Below are 26,627 nucleotides of genomic sequence, written 5' to 3'. Positions count from 1 at the left end.
CTATTGTTACAGGTATGGGCTGTCATGCCTGGCTTATTACATGGCTTCTGGGAATCTTACATCAGGTCATCATTTTGCTGTGATGGATGGCTAAACTAAAGTTGAGGAATTTCCTCTATCAGACTGATTTGTGGGGGGATTTTATTTACTGGTATTTGATGGAAAGTATACTTGGGCTGTGTAAGAAAGGTAGCTGAGTGAGCTGGGGCTGGCAGGTTAGTAAGCCACATCCCTTCACAGACTCTGTGTCGGTTCCCGTCTCTAGTTTTCCTCCCTGGCTCCCCCAATAATAGACTGTAATTTCTAAGTCGAATAAATCCTTTTCTACCTCAAGTTGCTTTTGGCCATGGAATTAAACTATAACACTTGCACAGAAATGGCATATGTATGTATATATACATATATGTATATATATATACATACATACATACACACACATACATATTGTACTGGCTAGTTTTGTGTGTCAACTTGACACAGGTTGGAGTTATCACAGAGAAAGGAGCTTTAGTTGGGGAAGTGCCTCCATGAGATCCAGCTATGGGGCATTTTCTCAATTAGTGATCAAGTGGGGAGGGCCCCTTGTGGGTGGTTCCACCTTTGGGCTGGTGCTCTTGGGTTCTATTAGAGAGTAGGCTGAGCAAGCCAGGGGAAGCAAGCCAGTAAGAAACATCTCCATGGCCTCTGCATCAGCTCCTGCTTCCTGACCTGCTTGAGTTCTAGTCCTGACTTCCTTTAGTGATGAACTGCAACGTGGAAAGTGTAAGCTCAATAAACCCTTTCCTCCCCAACTTGCTTCTTGGTCATGATGTTTGTGCAGGATCAATATATATTTATATTGATCTTTGTACAGTTTAAGAAGTATACACACACACACACACACATATTGATCATCTGCTATGTGTAAGGGAAATCACTGTATTCCCAAGAGTCCGGTAGTGGCTCCAATTGCCCCAGTTTATAAGCAGGGAAACTGAGGCTGAGAGAGTTGGGAGAAGACCAGCTAAGCTCACATTCTGTGGGCAGTAGAAGAGATTTAGAAGCCGAAGGCAAACTGTCACCAAAACCACGCACATAGAAGGAATGAATGCCCCACAGGCAGGGTCTGGCCCTGTTGCGAACTCTGAGGTAATGACATCATTTCTATTTTAATGTCCCCATTTAACTCTTATCCCTTTGCTGATGGGCCTGGCAGAGCAGCAAATGTCACTCCCAAGCAGCACCTAAGTGAGAAATCACAGGCAGCACTGGATTCTCTCTCTGCTCAGGGAAAGAGGCATGGATGCTTAGTTTGACTGCTTCCGTTGGCTGTGGAGAGACAGCAGGAGCCTCCTAATTTCATTGGTGAAAAAGGCTTCTTAAGCATGGTGGCAGTTACTTGGGTGGAAGATCAAATTGAAAAACATGCACCTGATTGTTTAGCAGCTTTTGAAAGACCTGAGGGAAAAAACCTCTTCAGCAGCCAGGTAAAGCTGCTTGGTAACAGGGTTTTATAACAGAGGGCATTGTGGGGCTACAGCGCCACGAACAAGGCGCAGAGATTATTCACACTCATATTTTGTTTCAGAACAGTCTGTTCTTGCACATTAAAAAAACCCAGATAAACATGCCCCTAAAGGCCAGCAAAGAGGAGGATTCTTTACTAATTCCTTGCTAATGCATCTCTTTAGGAGAGGTCCTTGAAAAGGTCGTTTGTTGATTATTCTTGATACTAGCCTGTATCAGCTGCACCATTGCTTCCAAAGACTTGTATGGAAAGTTCTCCTTTGCTTTTCTAGCTGCGGAACTCTGGCTTTAGAGCTGGGTCTGTTCCTCATGGGCCCCGTAGCTGCGCATAAGGTCCCTTTACTTTTTTTGAGCCCATTTCCTTATCTGACATGGAGTTGTTAAATGTTTTCTTTTGAACATTGCTGAAACTGTTAAAATAGTTTGTCTTTAGGCAAATACTTCATAAATTGTATAAAGTCCTTTTCAAAGAACTATCATCATCATCATCATTAATATCTGTGAACTAAATTCGTGTGGGGCTCATTAAGAAGTCCTGATGGCTCAACTGCATTGTGAAAGTCCAAAAATAAGTTCCAGCGAGATGCTGGACACTCGCGTGGCAACTTGATAAAGAGAATAGAAGAGAGCTGGGCAGGTTTGGAGAAAGAACAAAGGGACAGAGCATGACTGAAGACTTCCCAGGAGAGAGAATACCTTTCTGTGAGATCTGAGTCCCAAAGGTCGCTGTGTGACATTTTGTAGGCACTGCGAGAGTTAGATGAGGAAATACCTGTCTGCCTTCTCTCAGATCTCCCTGCACAAAGTGATGGATGTCTTTCTCTAAAGGTTGTTAAGACCAAATGGGACAGTATATACCGCATTAAACATCTCCTCCCTCTTTAAAATTCCTGCTCAGGCCGGGGCCCTGTCTAGACAGCTGCTCTCAGTCCAGCAAGACTTCTGTGCTTCTTGGAGCATTCAGGCAAAGCCGAAAGGCAATCTGAGAATCCCAGTAAATACTCTGGGATTATGCAGAGTTGCTGCCTCGACCTGTCTGTCCCCGGAGGCTGAGTGGACATAGCCACTTCACCTATCATCAGGGACAAGGGGAGTTGTAGGTGTTCAATATGTGGAAAGGCTGGAGAAGGAGCTTCTGAACTGAAGCAAGGAGGTGTCAGCAGGGCTGGGAAGGTTTACAGGGATTAGCCCGGGAGCCATTAGAGATAAGGGTTCTTTCTGTGTTGGGGAATGGAGAACGAAATTCCGATCTTAAGCTGCGAGGACTCTGGGTACAGAGCGTGAGCTCTGTGTCTGACTGTGGACACAGTAGGCCCTTGCCATTCCCTGTTTTTTAAGAAAAAATGTTTATTATCTACGGTTTAGAAGCATGCTGAGCAAACAACTAGCACAGAGGGCAATGAGCTAAAAATTTCAATTACATTATCTTTTAGTAGCTGCTCATTTAAAACCATCTAAACGAGGTAGCACAGCCAACAGGATAACCTATGAATTATAAGGTGCATGCAAATGAACAAAGTGTAGTGAAGGTCATCAGAGGAAAAAGGCTCCCCGCCCCTGTCCCCCAAATAGTTCATTTTAGTAAGATCTGCTGAACATGGAGAGAATGTGGTCATAGCAGGCCTGCTCAAGACTCAGATACCACACTCCTTGCCCAGGCCTATCCCACAGGTTTTTCCTTAGTGAAATCCTGTAAGTTCCCTATATTTCAAAGAGGTGTGGACTTTAAATTACTGTCATGATCAAGTCACAAGAAATTCCATCTTTGGTGGATCAAGGAGAGAGGTTAGTGGATAAAATGCTTGTTGTGCTACATGAAGACCTGAGCTCAGGTCCCCAACATCTATTTAAAAGCTGAGCATGAGGGTCCACACTTGTGATTCAGGCAGCTTGCTGGCCAGCAGTCTGGCTGGTGCTGAGAGATCCAAGTTCTGTGAGACAGCCTGTCTTGAAGAAAAGAGGGATGGACCAACTATCTTCTGATTGGATTTATGGCCTGTTCTACAGGGGGGAACCTTATGCCTGGCATTGAAAATCTGGCCAGGAACCCATGGTTTGAGAGTTCTCAGGCCTCAATAATAAATAAATAAATAAATAAATAAATAAATAAATAAATAAATAATAAATTATTATTTTATTATTTATAGATAATATAAATGATATAATAATAATAATAACAAAAGTGTTGAATCAACATCATCATTCTTCTAAAATTGACACAGTACCAAATTTCCTTCAAAAATGTGTCTCTCTCTCTCTATAGACTAGTGCAGACCTCAGACTATATCAGAAAACAATTTCTGTGTAGAACAGATAGTGATTGATGCAGGCACCCATAGCTGGTCAAAGTGCAGACAGTCAATGTCCACGGAACACCAAGCCACAAACAGCACATCTGTATCACCTGCCCTTCGTAAGGCCCAGCGACCATCAAGGAAGAGGGTGTGCTTGACACAACTTGACACAGGCTAAAGTCATCTGAGAGGAGGAAAGTTCACTTAAGAAAATATCTCCATAAGATCAGACTGTACACAAACCTACAGAGCATTTTCTTAATTAAAGATTGATGGGGGAGGGCTCATCTCATTGTGGGCGGTGCTATCTTAGGCTGGTGGTCCTAGGGTGTATAAGAAAGCAAGCTGAGCAAGCCATGGGGAGCAAGTCAGTAAGCAGCATGCTTCTATGGCCTCTTCATCAGCTCCTGCCTCCAGGTTTCTTCCCTGCTAGAGTCCTATCCTGATGATTTTGGCAGTGTAAGCCTTTCCTCCCCAATTAAACCCTTTCCTTCCCAAGTTGCTTTGGTTCTGGTGTTTCATCACAACAGTCGAAACACTGACCAAGACAGAGGGGATGGAAAGATTTTCAGAGCCAGATGTGTGGGAGGACTGGTGTTAAACAGTGTCTTCTGGACATGACAGGATCATGAGCATAGAGCAGCTGTGATTGCCTGTGGGGAGCTGAGGAAGCCCAGAGAAAATATGCAATGGGAAGATGGAGACCTTAGTGCATGCATGGATTCTATTGACATAGACACAGCCATGTCAAGGACCGATGCCTCAGACCTGTGCACAACTGGTAAAGCCTGGATCATAGAGACCAGGCTTGGAATGGAAGAGCCTTCCTCCATGATGGAGTGTTCACAAGGACTGATCAGTGTGTCCAAAGCCCAGCACCTGCAGCTTCCTCTTCCCGAGACTGCTTGCCTGCAGACGCCTCCTTCCCAGGCTAGCTAACTTCTCCCTCTCTGCATCCATATCAGGTGTGCTGAGGGTCCAGGCTGCAGCTGGAGCAGTTCCTTCAGACTCCAGCTGTTCCGTACGTGTGTCTGTTCTTTCTTCATTCCCTCACCATCCCCAGTCAGGTTCTAAGGACCAAGACATGTTGGACACAGCGACTGATTCATAAGACCTACACAAAATCAAGACAGTAAACATTCTAGCGTGGAATACGAAAGGGTCCATGAGCCCACGCTCCTAGCTGGGAGCTGTGCGTGACTGATGGTTTCTGTGAGAGTGAGAACTAGGTTTCTATAAAGGCGTAGCTTCTGTCAGGCTGACCACGCTTCAGTGGAGGCCCCCACACCCAGAGAATCCAACACATTAGAGCCTATGGCTTAAACAACAACAACAACAACAGCAACAACAAGACTTGAAGTTCTTGGGGTAGGGAGGAGGGTTTAAAGGACTTAGGGGTGATTATGAAAAGAATTTGTCTGAAGTTCTCAAAAAATTAATAACAATATTAAACATCTAAAAACAAAGGGAGAAGCAACCAAGGAAGACATGCCAACATTCGTGTCTGGCTTCTACATGTATGAGCATACCTGAGCACACATGCACACAGATACACACACATAAAAGGAAAACATGCCATCTATCATCTGCATAAATTAAAAATAGTCTTTTGGCCCCCGTCCTACATCTCTCACCCATGCCATCCATTTTTGTGGCATTACCAGCAATGCCATCTTGTATTTGAACTTCCCAATTCCTTTCATGACCAGCAGCTCCTCTTCGGGGAAGGAGCTCGATTTGAGAAGTGCTCCAGTGAGGGCCGTACCTGAGGATGCTTTGCTCTAGAACCTGGGTCTGGTGCTGGTCTTGTTGGTTTTGCTTCTTCATCTCCTCGTGTTCTTTTCCGCTGCCAATTCCATCCAGGAGCCATTTCTCCCGCAAGGCTTTTTTCTGATGTCAGGGAATATAAATGCATGTTCTTATATTCTCCAACAGTTCCCCAGATCTCCTATTTCTTTCAAGTCTTATGCATGGCAACGGTGGGCATATTAACAGAGATTAGTTTTTCCCACTGACTAAGCTCAGTAAATCTGGCATTTCCCCTTCTTTGTAAACTTCTTGGCCCCTTTCTTCTTTAAAAAGAAACCAAATCATTATTACAATAATTACAAATAACTATTATGATCATGTAAAAATCTGTCAAAACAAGGTAATATGAAGATTACAGATAGATGCAGGGCAGACTACAGGTTAAGACCCCCCAGATGAAGTGACAGCCACATCGTTGTGTTTCATTGACCCTTTCAGACTGTTCAGTCATGCCATCTAAGTAACACAGGAGCAGTTTTTGCTATCCTGTCCTGAGGCCAAAGAGTCTTTTCCCAGTTAATCTAGACCTTTATACAACTGTTCTCTCTCCAGACCCTGTGGATAACAGTATCATAGTCTTTATTCACCTGGGGTTTAAGACAACAAGAAAACTGTCACAGATTATCATTACCTGGATTTTAATTTATGTTTATTGATGGGATTTGAGGATAGTTAATGTGTAATACAGGAGATATTCACTTTCTTATATCTGTCAACATGTTAAAAAAAATCTCATGTCACCTTCAAAATTTGTGGATTGTAATAGTGGGCAAAGTAAAGTTAAAAAAGAAAGCAGGATAAAAATGTTTCAATAAAAACTGTTGGACGTGGTGGTGTACGCCTGTAATCCCAGCACTTGGGAGGCAGAGGCAGGCAGATTTCTGAGTTCGAGGTCAGCCTGGTCTATAGAATGAGTTCCAGGCCAGGACAGCCAGGGCTATAAAGAGAAACCCTGTCTCAAACAAACAAACAAACAAACAAACAAACAAACAAGAAATTCTCATTATCCTGCCTCCATAATGGTGTTTTTCTTTCTATGAAACTTTTATATTCTTTTTTGAAGCTAGTTTCTAGGCATCTACATTTCATGTGTGGGTGTGTATGCATGATCTGTAGTGTTTACAAGTTTCTGTGTACATAACTGTGCATGTGACTACACATGCACATATGCGCTGGTCAATGTGGAGGTCAGAGGTCACTGCTAGTGTCTTCCTCTCTCACTCTCCACCTTGGCATTTTTAAAATCACATTTTACTTATTTAGGGTGGTGCATATGACCTGAGCTCCCAATGTGGAGGTCAGAAGACGACTTGCATTTTCTTCCTCAACTCCATGGGTCCCGGGATAGAATGTAGGTCACCAGGCTTGACTATCAACAGCTCTACCCAGTAAGTCATACTGCTGGCTCTCTACCTTATTTTTGAGACAAGATTGGCTCACTGATTTGGCCAGACTGCTTGACAGCAAGCCCCTGTCTTCACTTTCTCAGAACTAGGATCGCAGGTGCCCACTGGTATGCCTGGATTTTTATATGTGTGCTGGGGATCTCAACCTAGGTCCCCGTGCTTCTACGGCAAGCACTTAACCAAGTGAGTCATCTTCTCTGTCCTTTAAATCTAAATAACATGCAAACCAACCTCATGCATCAGTAAGTTCTAGTCTTTACGAATTATCCATAAGACCCTACCACTCGCTTGCCTGTTGAGCTTAGAAACACTCCGATGGCACAGTATGCTGCACTAAGCTGGATGAGACAGACAGAGATCTTGTGATACCACTAGGTTGGCTTCTCCATGACAGTGCGGTTCAGAAGCAAGAGCTGTACAGAATGCTGATGTTGCGCACGGGTAGGATGCTTGCCATGTGGAAGAGGGCCTGGTGATGTGCTTATAAAAAGAGAGAGAGAGAGGGGATGCGTTTGGTGGGTGTGTGGTGAGGTGTGGGGGAAGGGGTGCCTCGGTGGGCCCATGCTGAGGCTCCTTTCCCTCTGAGGGAACAGCAACATGGCACAGTGTGCTACACAATAGAGTTTATTCAGGGTATGGGGAGGGGAGTCAAGAGGGCAGTAGAGGCAGAGAGAGAGAGAGAGAGAGAGAGAGAGAGAGAGAGAGAGAGAAGTAGAGAGAAAGGAGGGGGATGGGGAGAGAGCGGGAGCAGAAAAAGCAGGAGAATGAGAGAGAGAGAGAGAGAGAGAGAGAGAGAGAGAGAGAGAGAGAGAGAGGGACAAGCAGTCCCTTTATAGTGAGTCAGGCAGACCTGGCTGTTGCCAGGTAACTGTGGGGCGGAGCTTAGACAAAATGCTAACACTTGGGTCTAGTCACCATCACCACTAAGGCAGATAATGGAACCAAAATCTCTAAATGAAACCACAAGAGATACAGTGACATGCAAGCCATTCTCGTCAGGATTTACAGAAAGGTCTCCTGAGTGTTATCACACTGCACTCAGCAATTACAGTGGACTTGGAATAAATTGGTTTTTCATTCTATGAGTTGAACGGACTTATAGAAAAGAAAAAATATATAGACTGTGTATATGTGTATATATATATATATATATATATATATATATATATTTGTTTTTACTGATGAATACTATTATAGGCAAGGAAGTTTGCAGCACACATATCTCAGAGTTATTTGATTGGGATATTAATAAACATACATGGAAATTTGAATGTGTAAAATGCAAATGGTCCAGGCATCATTCGTTAATATTCATGAGTGCTCAAATAGTCAGTGTGCTGCTCTCTCTCTTTCACTGTCTTTGTCTCTCTGTCTCTCTGTCTCTGTCTCTCTCTATGTGAGCATGTTGTATAGGAGGAGAAGCTTGCAAATGTCTGTGCCTGTGTCGCTCTGTCTCTGTCTCTGTCTCTCTCTCTCTCTCTCTGTGTGTGTGTGTGTGTGTGCATGTTGTATAGGAGGAGAAGCTTGAAATGTCTGTGCCTGTGCCGTGTGTTTAACACATGCCACTGTCGTGCAGTGAACTAGCTTGCCATCAGGAAAGCAGTGAAGAGTCCTGGGAGCTGGGACAACTGGATGGACAAGAAAATAGATAAGCTGGTAGCTATGACACCAGTAGAACTTTCATAACTCGGTGAAATAGCATAAAATTGATTTTTAACATACTTTTGCACATTCTTGAGCCTGGTTTTGGAATTGGGCCTGGTTTCTGTTAGACTAGGCAACGATTCTGCAAACCTGGAAGAATGTTGAAACAGACACTCTGCCCTCATGCCCTCTGCAGTCAGTGCTCCCTGGATAATGTTGACCACAGGACAAATGTCATTATGAGTCATATGTCCGTTATTTTAAAGGCACAGAGCAAGCTTTGTTATACTTTTATGGTTTTGAATTCTACCTTGAAAGGAATAGGTGCTTCATCGATGTCTGCTCACAGAAAGGCCCTGTAAACAAGGCACCTCTGTAAGTTCTGCTCATCATCCTAGGCTCTACTTAAATGCCACCTCTTTATAAAAACCTTATTTGATGACCTCAGTTTACACAATTAATGTTTATAGTCTAAATAAGACCAGAACCGTTTAACTTGTCTTCTTAAATTTATTCTTAATGTCTTGAATTAGGACACACTATTTCCTTTTCTACCTCATCTCCTTCTCCCTGTTGGGTCCTTGAAGGAAAGTAGAAAACATCTTGGGTCAGAAGAAAAAATGAAAGCATCTTCCTTCAGGTGCAGGCAGGCCCTGGGACAGAGTGTACCGCTGACGAGGGTTCATTTGTATGGTGCAGTATAGAATCTGCACCACAGCGAACAGCAGTCCGAAGCTTGGGAACAGCATTGATTAGATTAGAAGACGATCCTTGCTTTCAGAAAGCACATTAATAGGAAAGACTATTTATTCCTGTTGTGTCTGATTTTGACAATGTACTGTCATAGAGGCCACCTTAGAAATGGATCTTTGATTGAGTTAGTCTTTCTCTGTGTGAAACTTACTTCCTCAAACAAGCTGTTACTGTGAGCTTGGCAGTTACATGACCTTCTATACGGCAAGGGTAGTAGTCATTGAGTTCCAGAGATACATTTGCTTACTTTGAAGTAGGAAACTCTTTAATGTGAGACCAAAACTGTGTATGTGTGTGTATATGGGAGGGAAGAGGCACGGGGAGGGGGAGAGGGAGATGGAGAAGGAGAGAGAGAGAAATAAGTCTGGATCAGTCTCAAGCAGTGTTTGAGAATTGACTGACTTCATTCGAGTTGCTAAGTTTTGTTTTTATTTCATTGATTTTTCTGGGTGTACATATTGTATTTGAGTGTGTCTCCTCCTCAACACAAATTCAGTGTGCCACTTTGTAAGGCTAGCAGGTTAACTGTGACTTCCAGCTATCTATCAAAGAGCAGATATATCACCTTCGATGGGAGCACAGGAGTCAGCAGAATTCAGAGGACCAAGGCTAACCAGAATCCTGAATGATCTGCCTTTTCAGAGGGTGACACTTTTTCCGTTAGAAAAATGGATTTAGCTGAATCTGGTGAGTTTAGGTTTGTGCATCTTATGACTGTGTGGCATTGTTCATTGAGGGAATTTGTTTCGATCTATTGATAGCAGCCCTGCCAGATAAGAACAGTTTCCTGCTTGGGCCTATTCACAAGGAGCTCCTGTTTGTCTTTATTTGGATCCCCTGGCTCAAACTACGTAATAGAATGTTGAAACCCAGTGTGCTTTAATTACAGAATGACCACACCCTGGGGAAGATGTAAAGTCTGAGTTTTCAAATGGAGATTTATTTATGGTTATGACCTCATGTTCTGTCAAAACAAAAGAGAAACCCAACCATATGCAAACAACATTGGATTCATTGCGGGGAGCTTTGGAACACAGGCATCCTTGACCAGGCGAGACACTGTCTGCTCTGCAGCCTCTGGGGAAGGGTTGGCCTTTCATTGATTTCAAAAGGAACTTCCTAGCTGGCTTTACTCCCCAGGGATGTTCAACAAGGCTGCGGCCAGGCCAGATTCTCAAGGTTACTGAGGAAGGTTCGGAAACTCTTCACTAACTTACAGAAGCAACAAGACCAGGTTTCCAATCTTCCCCAGGTTTGCTAAAAGGTATTACTCGCATTTACAAATCAGTGGCCTCCTGGCTTCTTCTCTGATGATTAGAAAGGTGGTAGACCTAACCTAGGAAATCCTCTCCTAAAACATCTGTCCTGCGGGTGGGTTTGTGAACGGTGTCAGGCTATTTGAACACAAAACCATTGAAAGAAAATGGAAGTCAGATGCTACTCACTTTCAGATGTTGGTGTTTCAATTTTTCTTCCTCTATTTTCAGACGCTTCTGTGAGATTTCTTCCTGTATCTTCCTTTTATCCTGAAATTAAAGAAAAGTTTGAATGTAATTAATTTTAAAAGTTTACACAGGCATGTGATCTAGAGGTCATCCTGGTCTGAAGGGCTGGGCAGCTGTACATTTTGGCCTTGGTAAGAAGCTATCCTGGAAAGGAGAGAGAAGTTGGGGGCGATGGTGATGGGGGAGGTGACAAAACAGAATCAGCCTAGGTAAAATAACACAAAAATGTGTTTCATTGGGAGTTTCGCCATCCTTCTTTCTCTTTGCCCTGTTTCTCCCTAGGCTGATGAAATAGTTAGGGAGGAAAGTGACAGAAGAAGCTGGGTTTAAGGAGAGAGTTTTGAAACTGGGCCAGAGGAGACTGCTCCTGGCACAGGTTGAAGCCGGTGCTGGGTGAAAGGCCTACACATGTAGAAAACAGGATAGGGAGCGGATCCTCAGAGAGTGAGGAAGTTAGAGAGAGGGGTGGCTTCCTTGTTGTGTAAGAGGCGGACAATGAAGAAACAGAGCTTAGATAACGCCGTTCTCCGTTACCTGAGGTGACGACAATAATTCATGGAAATACATATTTTTTGTCAAATTGCCTCAGTGAATGAACCAAGGAGCCAATCAATGGAGCAACAACCTTACAACCTCTACCACCACAAAAGAGCAGAGTGGTGGGACTTTTAGGTTCTAGCCTCTGGCACACAGCACACACACTGACCAGGCAGTCCGTCCGGGTTTGCTTTCTGACACTCCATTATTCTGCTTCAGTCATTAGACAGAATCCCATGGTGCCTCATGGATCTTGTCTGCGATATGGGGAAACTGAAACCTGCCTTGTAAGATGTGAACACTGGACAAACTAGGGGCCGTGAAAGTTCTCAGTGCTCACGAGGAGTCTGCTCAGGAATATCAAATAAGTAACTCCATAACTCAGCATTCATACAGAAAGCATCTGGCTCATGTTTGACTTCCACAGATCCCAAATGCCTTAGAGATACATCGTTTACAATCGATACATTTGATTAGCCAAGTTAAAAGGATAAAAAAAATCCTTATTTTCTTATTAAAAAAAGAAGAAAAAACCTGAGGTGATATCATTCTCCATTTTAATTATAAGGGTTTGTCTTACAAAGCCATCTGAAAAAAAAATTCTGAGGCCAGGTCAGGAGCTAATGCAGAAGGAAGAGTCTGAGAGTATCTGGCAGCATTACTGAAACAAGTACACGGCCTCCTGATGCGAGCCCTTTGAAGATTAAAAACCCTTCATTTTTGATGTGGAGGTTCAGGTACATTTGTTGAAGAAAAACAACACGTTGTTCTGCAGCTGCGGCGCCGGGTTTCCCTTTGTGTGCAGGAAGAATATGAGACCTCATCAACGTCACTTTTTAAAATTTTTATAAACAGTACTTTTGGGAAAAAAAATAACTAGGCAGCAAACAAGCTTGGGTCTTTATAATCACTTTTTAAAATTTTAGTTTTTTTGGGGGGAGGCGAGGGAGGTGCATGTGGCCCAGCCATTGGTCCCCATGTTCTGTAAAAACTCTGTGAGCCAATTCTCTTGTCATTGAGCAAATATTAGTCGTATTTTGTTTGTGCCATACATTTTAGCTCCCCGTAGGCACTATATCACTATAATATATAACTTATAATAACAAAGATATATCATAATAATTTTTATGGGGAAATGGATGTTTGAGGGAGATTAATTATTCAAATTCTCATAAATACCAAGTGATGGAGTCAGGATTTGAACCCAGACAACTTGTGATCAGCTTCGGCACTCTTAATCAGGACCACTGTAGCGTTTCTCAAGTAGGAAATTCCTTGAGCAAGCCCCACTGTCTCTGTCCTCTGAAGCCCCAGGAGGTAGCCTCAGGACAGACAGGGGCGTCAGGAGTGGCACCCATTATTAGTATATTTCCTAGGGGTGACACTCCTCACTCCTCTCCAGAGGAGCCCAGGATGTGTGGTTCAGCGACCGCAGAAGCCAGAAGCCAAGGGCACCTCCCTACTCTCCGTGGCTGCCAGGTTCTGCTGATTTTCTCTGGTGTTAGCAATCAAGGAGTGGAAACTGTGGGTAGGCAGAGGCGGGACTTCTAAATGTTTTGGCAACATGGGGATTATGCAAGTGTTGCTTGGGAATACTAGTGTTTTGTCCCTTGGAGGTAATGTGAGACCTCTCTCCCGTCAGTCAAGCAGGTGGGAAGGGTAGAGCATGAGCCTATTTTAAGATAGGAGTGGATTTTTATTTCTTATAAGGTACGAATGAGTAGTAAATTATTATTCCTTTGCCAAGTTTGATAGTAATATGTAAGCATCACTTTGGGAACAATTTAGTTTTCATATTGCCACATATAATGTGAGTCAACCTAAAGTTTTACACAGAACGCTACAGCTACTATACAGGAAGTTACCAGCCAGCTAGACCCTCCCCAACTAAGTAAGCATGGAGGAAAAAATCCAGGCGTTCAGTGCTACCTGCTTCCTCAAATTTTCCTAGCATAAGATTCGGCATGCCAGACATTTATTATTGTGGCTATTCCTCATGACTTTTATTGTTGATTTCATTGTCTGTATACAGTTAGACTTTTTGATAAATTAGACATTCGTTCTGTGAGCAACTGCCTGGATTTTGGCTGCTTTACTCGGCTCATCTCATTTTGAAAATTAATCTATTCACTTTGTGCAACTGAAAGTCATGATGTCCACACAGTATTCAAAGATATTATAACCCGATCTTGTATTTCATAAAAGCAAGCATAAAACTTGAGAATATATTGTAGAGATGTTGTTGATTAATTATTGATCAGTAATAATCATATATGATTGATTCTTCCAGGCAGGATTTATATTGTTATTTTATTATTAATTTATTCAATACTTAGATACTTATGTACAAATATAATATTCATATCAGTAGGAGTTTTGCAGTGTTTCAAAAGTATTGAGAGCTGGCAAGATGGTTCAGTGAGTAAAAAGTGTTTAGTATGCAAGCCTGATGGCCTAAGTTTGACCTCCATAAATCACATTTAAAGAAAAAATAGGCCAGCTGGGCATAGTGGTGCCCCTTTAATCCCAGCACTCGGGTTGCTGAGGCAGGCAGATCTCCCGTGGGTTTGAGGTTAGTTTGGTCTACATAGTGAGTTCCAGGACAGTCAGGGTTTCACAGACACCCCCCCCCCCAAAAAAAAAAAACCTGCCAGGCCAAGCCAGACTAGGTATAATGGCACCCATTTCTTTAATTCCAGTGCTCAAGATTCAGAGGCAGGCAGATCGCTGTGAGTTTGAGCACAGCTTGGTCAGCATGAACCAGGGCTATAGAGAGAGACCCTGTCTTAAAAAAAATTAAAAATCCAGATGTGATAGCACACATCTGTAATTCCTCTGGTTTCCTCTGGTAAGATGGGAGACAGAGGCAGGAGAGACCCTTGCTTTAACAAGGTGGAGAGGACTGACTCCTAAAAATTGTCTTGTGACCTCCACATGTCCACATGCGCACAATGGCATGCACGCACCTGCACTCACACAAACACCCAACACACACACACACACACACACACACACACACACACACACACACACACACTATACTTACTAATTCAGAAGTAGAGACTTTTTCTAAGACTCATATTCTCAAGAAGAAGAAAAATAATTTCTATAAGAAATTACAGTCTGAAAAACATAGTGACAGTCATTACTTAGGCAGAAGGAAGGTCCTATGAGAGCCTGGGAGAGCTTCCAGATTCTAGCTGATGTGATTAGGAGCAGCTCTGGGCCAGCCTGGGTGGAGGCTGGGGACTAGAGAATGGGGAGACAGGGCACTCCAGTCAAAAGTTCAGTGCGAGCCAGAGTCTGAAATGGGAACACTGGACATTATTTGGAACAGCAAATATGAAATCTAAATTTCTATATACAGAGTAGCATGCAATAAACTAAGAATAAATAACAAGAACAGAACAGATTGCTAATGGGAACTCTTGAGTCACCATGACAAGGGGCCTGGAACTTATTTATAGCTGAGATAGCAAGCAATGAAGAGTTTTCAGGGAGAAAAGAAGAACGGTTAAACTCCTGGTTTTAGAAGTTGAACATAGCCTCATTGTGCTGTGGGGAGTTGAAGGGAAACCTGGCTGGACTATTGCAAGAAGACCGTGAATACTCGGCCAGAGGAGGCAGAATCAGTGGATCCTGAGACACGTGGGGGGGGGGGCAGAGACAAAGATCAGTGCTAAGTGGCAGAAAAGAGGGTTTTATTCACAGAAACGTGACACTCACTTCTTCTTGGAGAAGGGCAGAAGATTGGGGTTCCCTATGGAGGAGTTGGAGGTGCCCCTGGGGCTACTTGGAGAAGCTTGGTGTTAGAAACTGGGAATAAAGATGGAGGGAGATGAAAAGAAGACTCTGAGCTGCAGATGAAGGAAGGGAAACTTTGGGAGATGGATGAGAGTATGTCGAGAATTCTTTCGTCCTTCCTTCCTTCCTTCCTTCCTTCCTTCCTTCCTTCCTTCCTTCCTTCCTTCCTTCCTTCCCCTCTCTCTCTCTCTCTCTCTCTCTCTCTCTCTCTCTCTCTCTCTCTCTCTCTCTCTCTCCCTCCCTCCCTCCCTCCCTCCCTCCCTCCCTCCCTCCCTCCCTCCCTCCCTTCCTTCCTTCCTTCCTTCCTTCCTTCCTTCCTTCCTTCCTTTCTTCCTTCCGAGACAGGGTTTCTCTGTGTAGCCCTGGCTGCCTTGGAACTCACTCTGTAGACCAGGTTGACCTCAAACTCAGAAATCCGCCTGCCTCTGCCTCCCAAGTGCTGGGATTACAGGCATGCACCACCACTGCCGGGCTTGAGGATACTATACTGTCTTATGAGAGAACTAAAGGGTTCTAGCAGGCCAGAGCATGGCATACACGGTGCCAACAGTTCTGGTCTTTTGCCCTTCCCCCCAATTCCCTCTCCCCAAATCATTAGATGACATTCCTAACGCTATCCACCAAGCTCTACTCCCCATTTTGTGGCCACTTCCTCCTCCTGAAGCTGAACACTAAGGTCCAGCTATCAATGCATTGACGGCGGTGGGTGGGGGAAGCACCCTCATAGAAGCAGGGGGAAGGGAGGATGGGATAGGAATTTTTCAGGGGGGGAATCTAGAAGGGGGATAACATTTGAAATATAAATAAATAACCAATACAAAAAGGGAAAAAGTATTGAAGTCCAGCAATCAAAAGTCTCCTTTGGCTACCCTAATTTACATGCCCAGCTAAAATTAAATCTCATCCTATCATGGGGTTTCCCCTTTTCCTTTATAAACTGCCATTTGCCTATACGCCACATCTGTCTCCTCTCTATCCAGAGGCAGTCCCTTGTCCCTCTGGGCGAATGTCCAGTTCCTCTTGCTTTTGCCCCATTTCTTTCCTCTCACTTGTCTCAGATTCCTTGACTTTTGTCTCTCTGGGGCAAATAAATCTTTGTGCTGAGAACTTGGTCTTGAGGTGTCCTATTCCTTCGAGAAGGAAGGCTGAGGAAGATTTTCTACGAAGCTCTTAGGCCTCAGGAAATTTTAGATTCAGTCAGATATTATTTATAATGAAACTCGATGAATTGGACCATGTGACGAGAAGAAGCACTCGGAAGATAAACAGATTACAAGAAGCAAAAAGTCATAACAGTAACTTTGTTGTGGTAATGCAAACTGTACGAGATTTATTGCTCACATGGCCCTAATACTTCATTTGACAAGTAAGAGTTTATCTTAGGTAGTCTAGTAAAGCAACTTGCTTAATAAGCTTTTTCTTAATAAGTAAGAAGGTAAGAATGAATTTCCAGTCCTGGGCTCCATTCACTTCTCTGCACTATCTCCACAAAGGGAAGGGAAAAGCCTGCATGAGAGCGCTAAGGTAAATTTAGGTGAAAGTAAAGAAAGAGGCATCCTGTTGATTGTGCTAGACTCTACTTGGGCAGAAAGAGAGCATTTGTGGTGTCTTCCTGAAGAAACTGGAAGGGGCAGGTGAGAGCAATGGGGGCATTTGATTAGACAAAAGTTTTCAGATTCAATCTCCTAGAAGCTGAGTAGCTTGTGATGTCGTGACCCATTTGTTGTTATTTTTATCCTCAGGATCAGAAGAAGAACAGTAGAAGTTGATTATTTGAGTTTAAAATCCACCAATGAGCTGAGCTGGTGGAAGATGTGTTAGGTAACCGTGGCCTTGAGTGTACACCTGTAGGCAGGGGCAAACACAACATTTCTTAAAAGATGAATTGTGACTCAGGGAAGAAGTTTACTGAATTTTAGTGAAAGTAGACTTAAAGAATTCTTGGAAAAACTTATTTCAAAAATTCTCCAGGTGGGTGGAGGAATAGCACAGTGACAGAGCACTTGCCCAGCCTGCAGGGCTCTGATTCCGGCATTGGAAAAGAATTCTTGAAAAAGAAACAATACATCAACAGGGAAGGCAGATCACGAGACCTGGGTAACTAGCAAATGGAAATACCTAACACAGTGAAAAACCTCGTCAACAATGAAGAGAAGAAAGGTAAGGATCAAGCAAAATGAGCCAGTTTAAGTACTTTACTTTCTAATGGGGATCCTTCCCAATGGCCTCCCACAAGATAAAATGGCAGCAACCATGTTTAATAGTGTAAAAAAATAATGCAAAAACTCAGATCCATGCAGACGGGAATCACAGAACAATGACAGATGAAAGGAGACTGTTCCACTCATATTTTGCTTTATGTGTTTGACTTAAGGGAGAGATCGTGATCCTAGAAAGAGCAGAACAGGAGTACCTAAGGGGAAATTGATGCCTGAGAGAAGTGGGGCCTCGGACAGCGACCCTGGTGGGCTTCAATTCAGAGAGAAGAAAAACTCATAAACACAATTATGAAAATGATGCAATCTTGGGCCAAGTGAAAAATATCAAATGACACAAAATGGCAAATGTCCCAATTTTTGGAAGAGGTATAAAGGTGAATTAAAAGTATTCAAAGACAGGTAAACTTATTGACTATCCCCTGGACACATTGTAGAATGAGTTTTATTTAAACACGGGATGGTGTATTTAGATAGAAATGTCCAGCAGGTAGGATTTGATCCTGTAAAGGCTTAGGGTGAGGATGTAACTTACTTAATGTTACTGTTTACCTAGTACGTGAAAGGTCTTGCTTCATCCTTAGCACTTGAAACAAAACAAAAACAAGCCCAAATATTTGAAAGCCACTTTTTCTCCCTTGTGTGGTTTAATTATTTCAAGATCCAGAGATAATTAAGGATTATGGAAGTTCAAAAAAAAAAAAAAGAAAGAAAAGAAAAAAGAAAAAAGAAAAGAAAAAGGTTAACACTGTGTCAGGAACCACCTAATGCACATAAACACATTAATTTATTTATTATTCCTCAGATCTCTGTGAGGTTGGGACTGTGTTTATTTCTATGATGTCTATGGAAAAGCCCAGGAACCAAGGCACCTAGGTCATGGGCATGTGATATTGCGTGGTTTTGCTATGGCTTTAAACAAAGCCTGGTTGTTGTGGTGTGAATATGGAATGTTCCCCATGGACTCCTGTGGTGATTGCTCAGTCCTCAGCTGGTGGCACTGGTGTGGGAGGTGCTGGGATCTTCAGGAGGAGAGACTAGCTAGAGCAATGGGCTCTACCCTCCTCCTGCTTCGATTCTTAGCACAGTCCCTCAGGTTGTGGTGACCTCTCCCAGTCATAAAAAATTATTTTCGTTACTACTTCATAACTGTAATTTTGCTACTGTTATGAATCATAATGTGCATTTTCCAATGGTCTGTGGTAATCCCTGTGAAAAGGTCATTTGACCCCCAAGGGGGTTGCAACCCACAGGCAAAGTGGGCTGTTGGGGGTGGTGGTGCCTGTGAAGACTCTGGATGCTCAGTTCTTTCCTCTCAACCATCAGGGTTCTCTGCCCAAGCGCTGGAGCCAAGCACCAGAGGCCTCTACTCCTGATACTCTGAGTTGTAATAAATCTTTCTTCCCTTAGTTGGCCTCTCAGGTATCTTACCACAGGAATTAAAAAAAAATTCAGAATGTTTTGAAAGTTTGTGGAAATATTAAAGAAAAGAATATTAATTTGAAATTGACTAGTGTGTGTGTGTGTGTGTGTGTGTGTGTGTGTGTGTGTGTGCATGTACACATGTGCGCATGTGCATATGAAGGCTAGAGGACCTTGAGAATCATTCTCCAGATTCCACACACCTTGGTTTTTAAGACAAGCTTTCTCATTGGCTTAGGGCTGACTTGTCAGTGAGGCCCCAGGATCTGCCCTTTTCTACTCTCCCAGGATCACAAGCATACCCTCCCACAACAGGGCGTTGGTAGCCGGTTCTGGGGGTTAAAATTAACTCCTCAGGAGTGATCAGCAAGCATCTACCAAGTGAACTACTTTCTTGAAGTCAACTCTCTTAGCATTTTTTTTTAAAGCAGTGCTCTGCAAGAGGACAGATGGAAAACTGAAACTAAATTCAACAAACATAAACGAAACTACCCAGGTAACTTTCGGTATCAAGTTATCAAGGATGATGTAAGAGTGGACTGGTGTTTTATTACTAAAAATGTTTTCAGGAAACTTGAAAGATCATAAAGTAAAACCGCGTGGCCCCAGTGGCTGGAGCCTTAGTGGATGAACAGAAGGAATAAACCCAATGAGTTGTTCCCACAGGGAAAAGCGTCCGGAGCCTCCCCACACCGGAAGTGCTGGGTATGCCTCAACTGTGCATGAATAAAGAGGATGAGAATGCCCAGAAGGAAACCACTGGTGTCCGGGTCCTATGATGATTCCCGCGCTGGGTCAAGGCACACCTAATTTCTCTTACTATACAAATAACATAGGTTGAATTTTATATTTTATTGTCATTTATGCTTTTTTTTAAAAAAATTTTTGTATCTTTAAAAAAATGCCTACGTGTGGTTTGCTTGTGTGGTTGTCTATGTACGAAGAGCATCGTGCTTCAGGAGCTAGAAGAGAGCATTAGGTCCCCTGGAAAGGGAGCCACCATATGGGCTCTGGCAATCCAACCCAAGTCCTCTGGAAGACCAACCAGTGCTCTTAACTGCTGAGCCATCTTTCCAGCTACTGATCCTTCATCTTTAAGTCAACAAAAGGGTTTTGGGTTGTTACTACGACTTACAGAACGAATTAAAATGCTCTGTTTTTCCAAACCCCATTGCATTCTGCAAACTTAATCTCCTTTCCTAACCTAACAGCACATTCTAACACACTTTAGCACTCTGATCTTTTACCCCTCTGTCTAACTTTTCTTGTTTACTCTAATGAACAGTGACATCACAAATATTGACAGTTAATAAGCACAAGTCCCTGAATTATTAAGAGGATCTGATAAAATTGACTGGGTCTTCGGTAAGAAAAAAAAATTGTATTAGTAGGCCACATGATTAGCTTGTCCCTCTACTTCACAACTGTTGGTATTTGCTTATTATTATTATTATTATTATTATTATTATTATATCTCAGCTACTGTTGAGTTCATTGTTGGAGTGGCTGAAAGATGCAAAGATGTCCTGGATTTAATCAATCCTGGCAGGAGAGAAATGACTACAATGGGTATGAGGTGGCGGGGAGGGGTGATGGAGGTTGGAACAGTGTATATTTTTGAGACCTGACTTTGAGTCCTTCAGACCTTTGTAAAACAGTCCCAAGTGCTTCTGAGGTGGCACTAGGGTGTCTTTGCTCACTTCCTCTCATGGCAGACAGAGGGAAGTGGGAGGAGATTACACAGGTGGTCGGGAAATCATTTGTGTTAGAAGACATTGTTCAGTGAAGAGTCCACCCACCCGGGACTTTTCTTGTCCCACTCACAACTCTCATCATGAGTATGGTTTGAGACCTGAGGATGGGAAAGTGGAAATCTGTGTCAATATTAGCACTGAAATATTCGACATTTGTTTAGACTGTAGCCGAATGCTCAAACTAGAGTTTGTTTTAGTCATAGTTTTCTAAAGAAACACATTTTTCTTTAGACTATCCAGTGAGGGCCAAGAAATTCTGTCAGCAGATGATCTAACAGGGCAGATTTATCATTCCGTAGCACATTGGAAAAAACCTTCTCAAAAAAAAAAAAAAAAACAAAACACAAAAACCAGTTTCCTTAATGAGCTATCAAAAGTATTGTACCTCATCCCATGACCTCTTATGTCGGTGGGTGTTATGTTTGGCAAAGAAAGATGGCCTGGCACATTGTTTGAAGAAACCTCTCCTTCTCTGGAAGACGCATGTAATCTTGGTACGGCACTGTGGAAAACTGCAGGGCTTCATTGTTGGAAGGTTTTGGCACAGGGCCTCTTTAGGAGAGGGCTGTGTCTTCACACTCATGGACAAATTGGAGCTGTCTTTGTAGCTTTGTCTTAACTCAGAGGTATGCTTAACAATGGTGCATTACACACTCTTGTAAATACCAAGTCTTCAAACCTCTACACAAGACTATACCAGTGGCCCAGACACTATTAAGACGTATACAGTTAGTCAATAACCAGGTTGGCTTGTTCTGTGAATCACTGTTTAATTTGCCTAAGTAAATGAACAGGGTGGATAGGCTGGTCCTGGAACACACAAACAGGAATGGTTTCTTGGGCACGTGGTCTGTGAAGTCACAAGAGACAGTGTGACCGGAAAAAGTCAGCTGTGATTCTAATATTTTGGTGTCACTGCCTTGAAATCTCAAATATTGGGTCCTTGCATTTTGATTCTGTGCTGGAGCCTGCACGTTTTAACAGGAAGTTCTATTTTTGGATGATTAGTTACTTTGTTAGCAATTAGACAATTCCCAAATATTGACAGAAACTTAACAAGATGATTGGAAGGACTAAAGAGGTGGAAAATTAGTATTAGGTTATGATTTTAATATGCTTTATTTTTAAATTGGGAAAATTTTAAATTTCTCCTGGTTTATGCAAGAACTCCTAAATTCCTATATTTACAAGTCAAGAAAATATTCACTGGGAGTGGAAAGAACTAGGAGTGGCTCCAGGGAAATGTGAGAGAGCCTTATTGTTTTACGTCATGGGCAGCTTTGGCCCACAGATCTGACTCATTGCTCAGATTGCCGTGTCAGGACTTTGCCAAAGGGAGGGAGGCCTCAGCAGGTGCTCTGGCTTCAGATTCCTCCTGGGGTCTAGCTTTCGACAGAGTCCACCTCCTTCATGCCTGTGCCCCGGTGTTACCCTCTTTAGGAGCCCTCTGCCCCAACCACTCCACCTCTCCACTCGCAACTGCAGCCTGTTTCCATTCTCATGTCGATGTCTTAGAGTCTCCTCATAAAACTTTCCGTTTAAATGCACACAACTCAATATACAATTACAAATCGAATAAAAGTGTGAACAGACGAGTGGATGGGCACGTCCTTAATCATCAAAGCTAAGCCGTTCAGTGAGAAGCAACACGTCAGCTAACCCAGCGCCCCTTTTCTCCTAATCGAGTCTGTTCTCTGCAAATTGCACTAGTTCTCAGACTTCATCACAACATTTCCCAGAATGCCCTGCATTCACAAGTCTATAATCTCCAGATAGGTAAGATGTAGGAGCATTTCCATTGGAGTACTTCCATATTAAGTGCTGCATTTCCCAGTATTCCCTGAATAATGAAGATACAGCAATGTGCTCCCTGTGGAAGGGGAGATAGACTGACTGGAGTTACTCATCTAAAGGGGGATCTTTCTGTTCTCTGGGAGCCCACCCAGGATTTGGCTTTTGTTCTTCACCATGGCCTCTGCTTACTTCCAGAGAGTAGCTCTGTAGTGATCTGTGTCAGTGTGACCTGCGTTTCTCCACACCCCTCAAAATAATGGAGAATGTGCTATCACCATTTCCAATAACACTAAATTCCAGTTTCATGCTGGGTGTGTTGGCGCCTTTAACTTTGGAGGCAGAAGCAGGCAGATCTCTATGCGTTCAAGGTCAGCCTGGTCTACATTGTGAGTGTCAAGTCATCCAGGGCTACATAGTGGGTAAAAGTCTATTAAAAATCTATTTCGACGGCTCTTTGTCTGTATAAAAATCAGTTATTTGTTAAGTGTATACTGACTTGAAAATAGCTCCAAGAGACTTTTGAGGTTCCAAGTACAATGTTTAATCAGTGCAAATGGGACTCATTGGCTTACGAGTGTTTTGGTTATCAGTTTAGCAAATGAGGAGTTGCTTTGGGGGTGGAATAGTGGAGGTAGAATGTGAGGGTAATTAAATAAAAGAGTCATTTTGGAGCATCCAGACTCTAATGCTCTATTTAAAATAATCCTTTCTGAGTCCTTTCATAATTTGGCCTTCGTTGTCTTTACATCATTGAGAAAATGTATGAACAATCTTAAAATGAAATTTACTGGTCTGGGAAATGAGTGGGATCACTACCGGGTTACAATATTTTTAGAGTAATGTCACTTGGTTCAGCCAAATTATATGGCGATGATTTTTTTTTCAATTATTTGTAGCAAAAAGAATACCTTTTTAGTTACATGAAACCCCGTGTGGAGTAAACACAATATTTGCAGCTTATTTCATTTTATTGCCGGGAGTTAGAGGATCATAATTTAATAAAAAAAAATTAAGCAGCAGCCCTTGCAATGCCAACACTAGTTGTTCTTGTCCTTTTACAGTGACGTCTCTGTGTTGTTGAATCTTGGTGTCTTAGGGAATTAACGTCTGTTGCTGTCATCGATATATATAAAAATTATTTCAGTGTAGGAGAGCAGTTAAATGACTACCTCTGAGCTCTTGTAATTTTAATGCCTTTCAAAAATGAGATAACTCTTGAAAGTTCCCTGGGTACGGTGTGTTTTCTTTTCCTAGGAAGAAGGAATAGCGGGGGTGGCTTCCTGGGCAAGGCCAGGGTGGAGAAAGCTGGCATTTCCCAGGGTGTCCAGCAGGAGAGTGGTTGTATTGTTTCCATGGTCACGGAGGAGGAACTACTCCATTTCCCCTCTAGGTGGTGACAAATGTGACCAAGCCCTGTGAGGTGTAGGCTAATGGAAATTCATTCCTATAAACTTTTGCCAGTTTTTATCCTACAGGCTTTAAGCAAGAATTTTACTTTCAAGCTGAACTTTGTGATTGTACTTCAAAGACTTCATTAACTCTAATGGGATATGTTTGGGCTCGTGGGATAATTTAAAAAGTTAATATTAATTTTAATAGTGAAAATATTTCTATATTCAGGAACCTGCCAATTTACCCAATTCCTTTTAAGGCATTTTGACCTACCTTCTGTCTCTAATTGCGTCTGAACCCTCAGTGAACATTCCTTGGCTTTCTGAATAACCATACACCACCATCTATTTGGACCAGTTACTTTCACCAAACGGTCTAAGCTATAAACCACACGTAACAAGACCTTAAAATATGACGTTCCCTAGTTCAGTAGCAGAAGCGCAGAAGAAGGTGATGTGTGTATGTCATCAAGTACATTGCTTCATCTGATTATTTAGGAGATAAAAGCTATGGGGGAAAAATGGAACCTAGTTCTGAACAACTCACACGGCACAGTGAAGTAACCTTTAGCCAACAGCTGTAATGTGCAAGGACCATGCCAAGAACAACAGAGAACAGTGGAGTTCCTGTCCCTTCTAGGAGGACAGCTGAAGCCGAGGCTGGATTTAACAACAAAACAAAACAAACAAAAATTCAGGCCAAGGGTGTTTTTTAATGAAAGGAAAAAATACAGTAATAAGAATTCAGAAATTAAAAAGTGCTCTCTATAGACACGTGCCCAGGCTCATCAATAGACTTGGTTCCTTTTCACTGGTGAAGAAAGTAGTTTTTTATTTATCCTTTCTTACTGTGTGTGTGTGTGTGTGTGTGTGTGTATGTGTGTGTGAACAAAACTTAAACTAGGATTTGCTTAATTAATCATGAGAATTTGAAGAGCAAGGAGTTGGATAACCTCTTATCTACCTTGATTTAGTATCAGTTTTTCAGAAAGTAGTTACTTCTTTTCTGACAGTTAATTTCAGTGTCAGAAAATGTGTTGCACAAGGGTGTGGATTTGCTTTTCCTCAAAAATTCTTTCAGAAGTTACAGCTAATGGTGATAGATGACTGGGTCAGAGACTTCCAAGTTATCGCCACATAAAGCAGTTTGGAAGCAAATGAGAAAGAATGGTATTTAAGAAAAGAGATTCATTTCTTGCTTTGATTCTTTCCCAGAACAAACATCAAATGTACTACTTTTCTTCCCGGAATTAGGGAAATATTTTCCAAATCCATCTCATGCATGGCATTCCTGTATTGAGATCTTATTCGGGCTATGTCTGTACTTCTGTACTGGAAAACTGATCTGCGGGAATTACTCTGATGCGTGCCTTCACCACTTTTCTCCTGTTTAACACTTCGCTTGAAATATATATATATATATATATATATATATATATACCAAATTTTACTTTAATTCAGTTAGGTTTTTCTCTAATATACTTTGACACAATGAATAAAAAAGTTTCAGATTTTCTTCCTCTTGATTTACCACCCCCCTTTTAAAACAAACAAAGAAACAAACAAATGAACGAACTTTGGGGGGTTATATGCATTGCTTTGAAAAGTTTTCCAGTTGGGTATCTATAAAAACATTCGTCAGATAGAAGGAATTCGAGGAAAAAAACTAAACTCAAATATCCACAGAAAGTAAGGAGAGTTTACAAACTACTTAAGAACAAGAACAAACAAACAAACAAACAACTCTTGATTGTCCTTTAAAATTCAGACACCATCTGTAAATTCCAGAAACAGTTCCCTTGATCTCAGGTTCTGAAGCCCTAGTGTCATGGAGGGTCACAAGGGTTAAGAGAAACAGCCCTGAGTCCACGAAAGCTCAGTTTTGTTTCTCCAGTTGTGAGGACGGGGAGACAAGGACAGCTAGCAACCGTGCTGGTGCCGTTCGTGTAAGCAACCACCTTAATGACGGAAAACTCTATTCAGACTTACTGTGATGGCCTGGAGTCTTCCCTTCACCAGCTCAGCTTCTTCCATTCTAGAAGTCAAGGACAGGCAGACGCTGAAGGAAGTCCCAAGCTACCATAAATCAAGGTGCGTCCTTGGGGAGAGGAGCTGGAGATGACAGAAGAGACAACGGGAGAGAAATCCGCTCTTTGCACCAGGGAGAAAGGCAGAGAATTCGGAATTGTCAGGAGCGGCTCGGAGCCGATGCACAGATGAGGCCAGACAGACACATGTAATGAGGGTGTGCTGGGGAGGCAGACGCTGAGGCTGCTGGCACGAGTTGACTGACAAGTTTGAACGGCAGCCGCACAAGCCCTTTTCCTTCAGGGGCTGCCAGCTCTTTGTTGTACTGTGTACGGTTAGCGAGACACATTCTCTTATTAACCGTTCCTTACCCAAGTCATTATTTGCCAGGAGTGGAGCAGGGAGCTGGCGTGCCTGAGTGTCAGCGCAGCCCAGGTTTTCCTGTGAGCCTGTGTGTTTAAAGTTACCTCGCTTAGTTTACCTCACTCTGGCCTCAGAGGTGTGTGTGTGTGTGCGCGCGCGCGTGTGTGTGTGTGTGTGTGTGTGTGTGAGAGAGAGAGAGAGAGAGAGAGAGAGAGAGAGAGAGAGAGAGAGAGAGAGAGAGAGGACTGGGGCAGAAGTGCTAAGTCACTTGTTTGTCATCCTTCCTCAGCTCCTTTAGTTACCTAAGAACTCTCAGAGCAGAATATTTGCATTGAGCTCAGCTCCCCTCGCAAAGTCACAGGGCAGCCTTCTGTCATCCGTCCGTCCATCCGTCTTGCAAA

General features: G+C 42.8%; 1 protein-coding gene across 1 annotated transcript in view; it reads right to left on the bottom strand.

Moving 5' to 3' along the window:
* The window catches only part of Palmd (palmdelphin), a 49,215-nt gene extending 22,844 nt beyond the window's left edge, over positions 1–26,371 (bottom strand). Inside the window, exons 1-3 of the mRNA XM_052179344.1 lie at positions 25,825–26,371; positions 10,858–10,938; positions 5,566–5,690 (exon numbers count right to left, since the gene is read on the bottom strand). Coding sequence (XP_052035304.1) covers positions 5,566–5,690; positions 10,858–10,938; positions 25,825–25,869 — 251 coding nt within the window. The 5' untranslated portion in view covers positions 25,870–26,371. The remainder of the gene's footprint in view (positions 1–5,565; positions 5,691–10,857; positions 10,939–25,824) is intronic.
* Between the last annotated feature and the right edge of the window lie 256 nt (positions 26,372–26,627).

Source organism: Apodemus sylvaticus, chromosome 4, assembly GCF_947179515.1.
Source record: "Apodemus sylvaticus chromosome 4, mApoSyl1.1, whole genome shotgun sequence".
Classification (NCBI taxonomy): domain Eukaryota; kingdom Metazoa; phylum Chordata; class Mammalia; order Rodentia; family Muridae; genus Apodemus; species Apodemus sylvaticus.
Note: the sequence above shows the minus strand (reverse complement) of the source record. Positions and strands in the feature narration are given on the sequence as shown.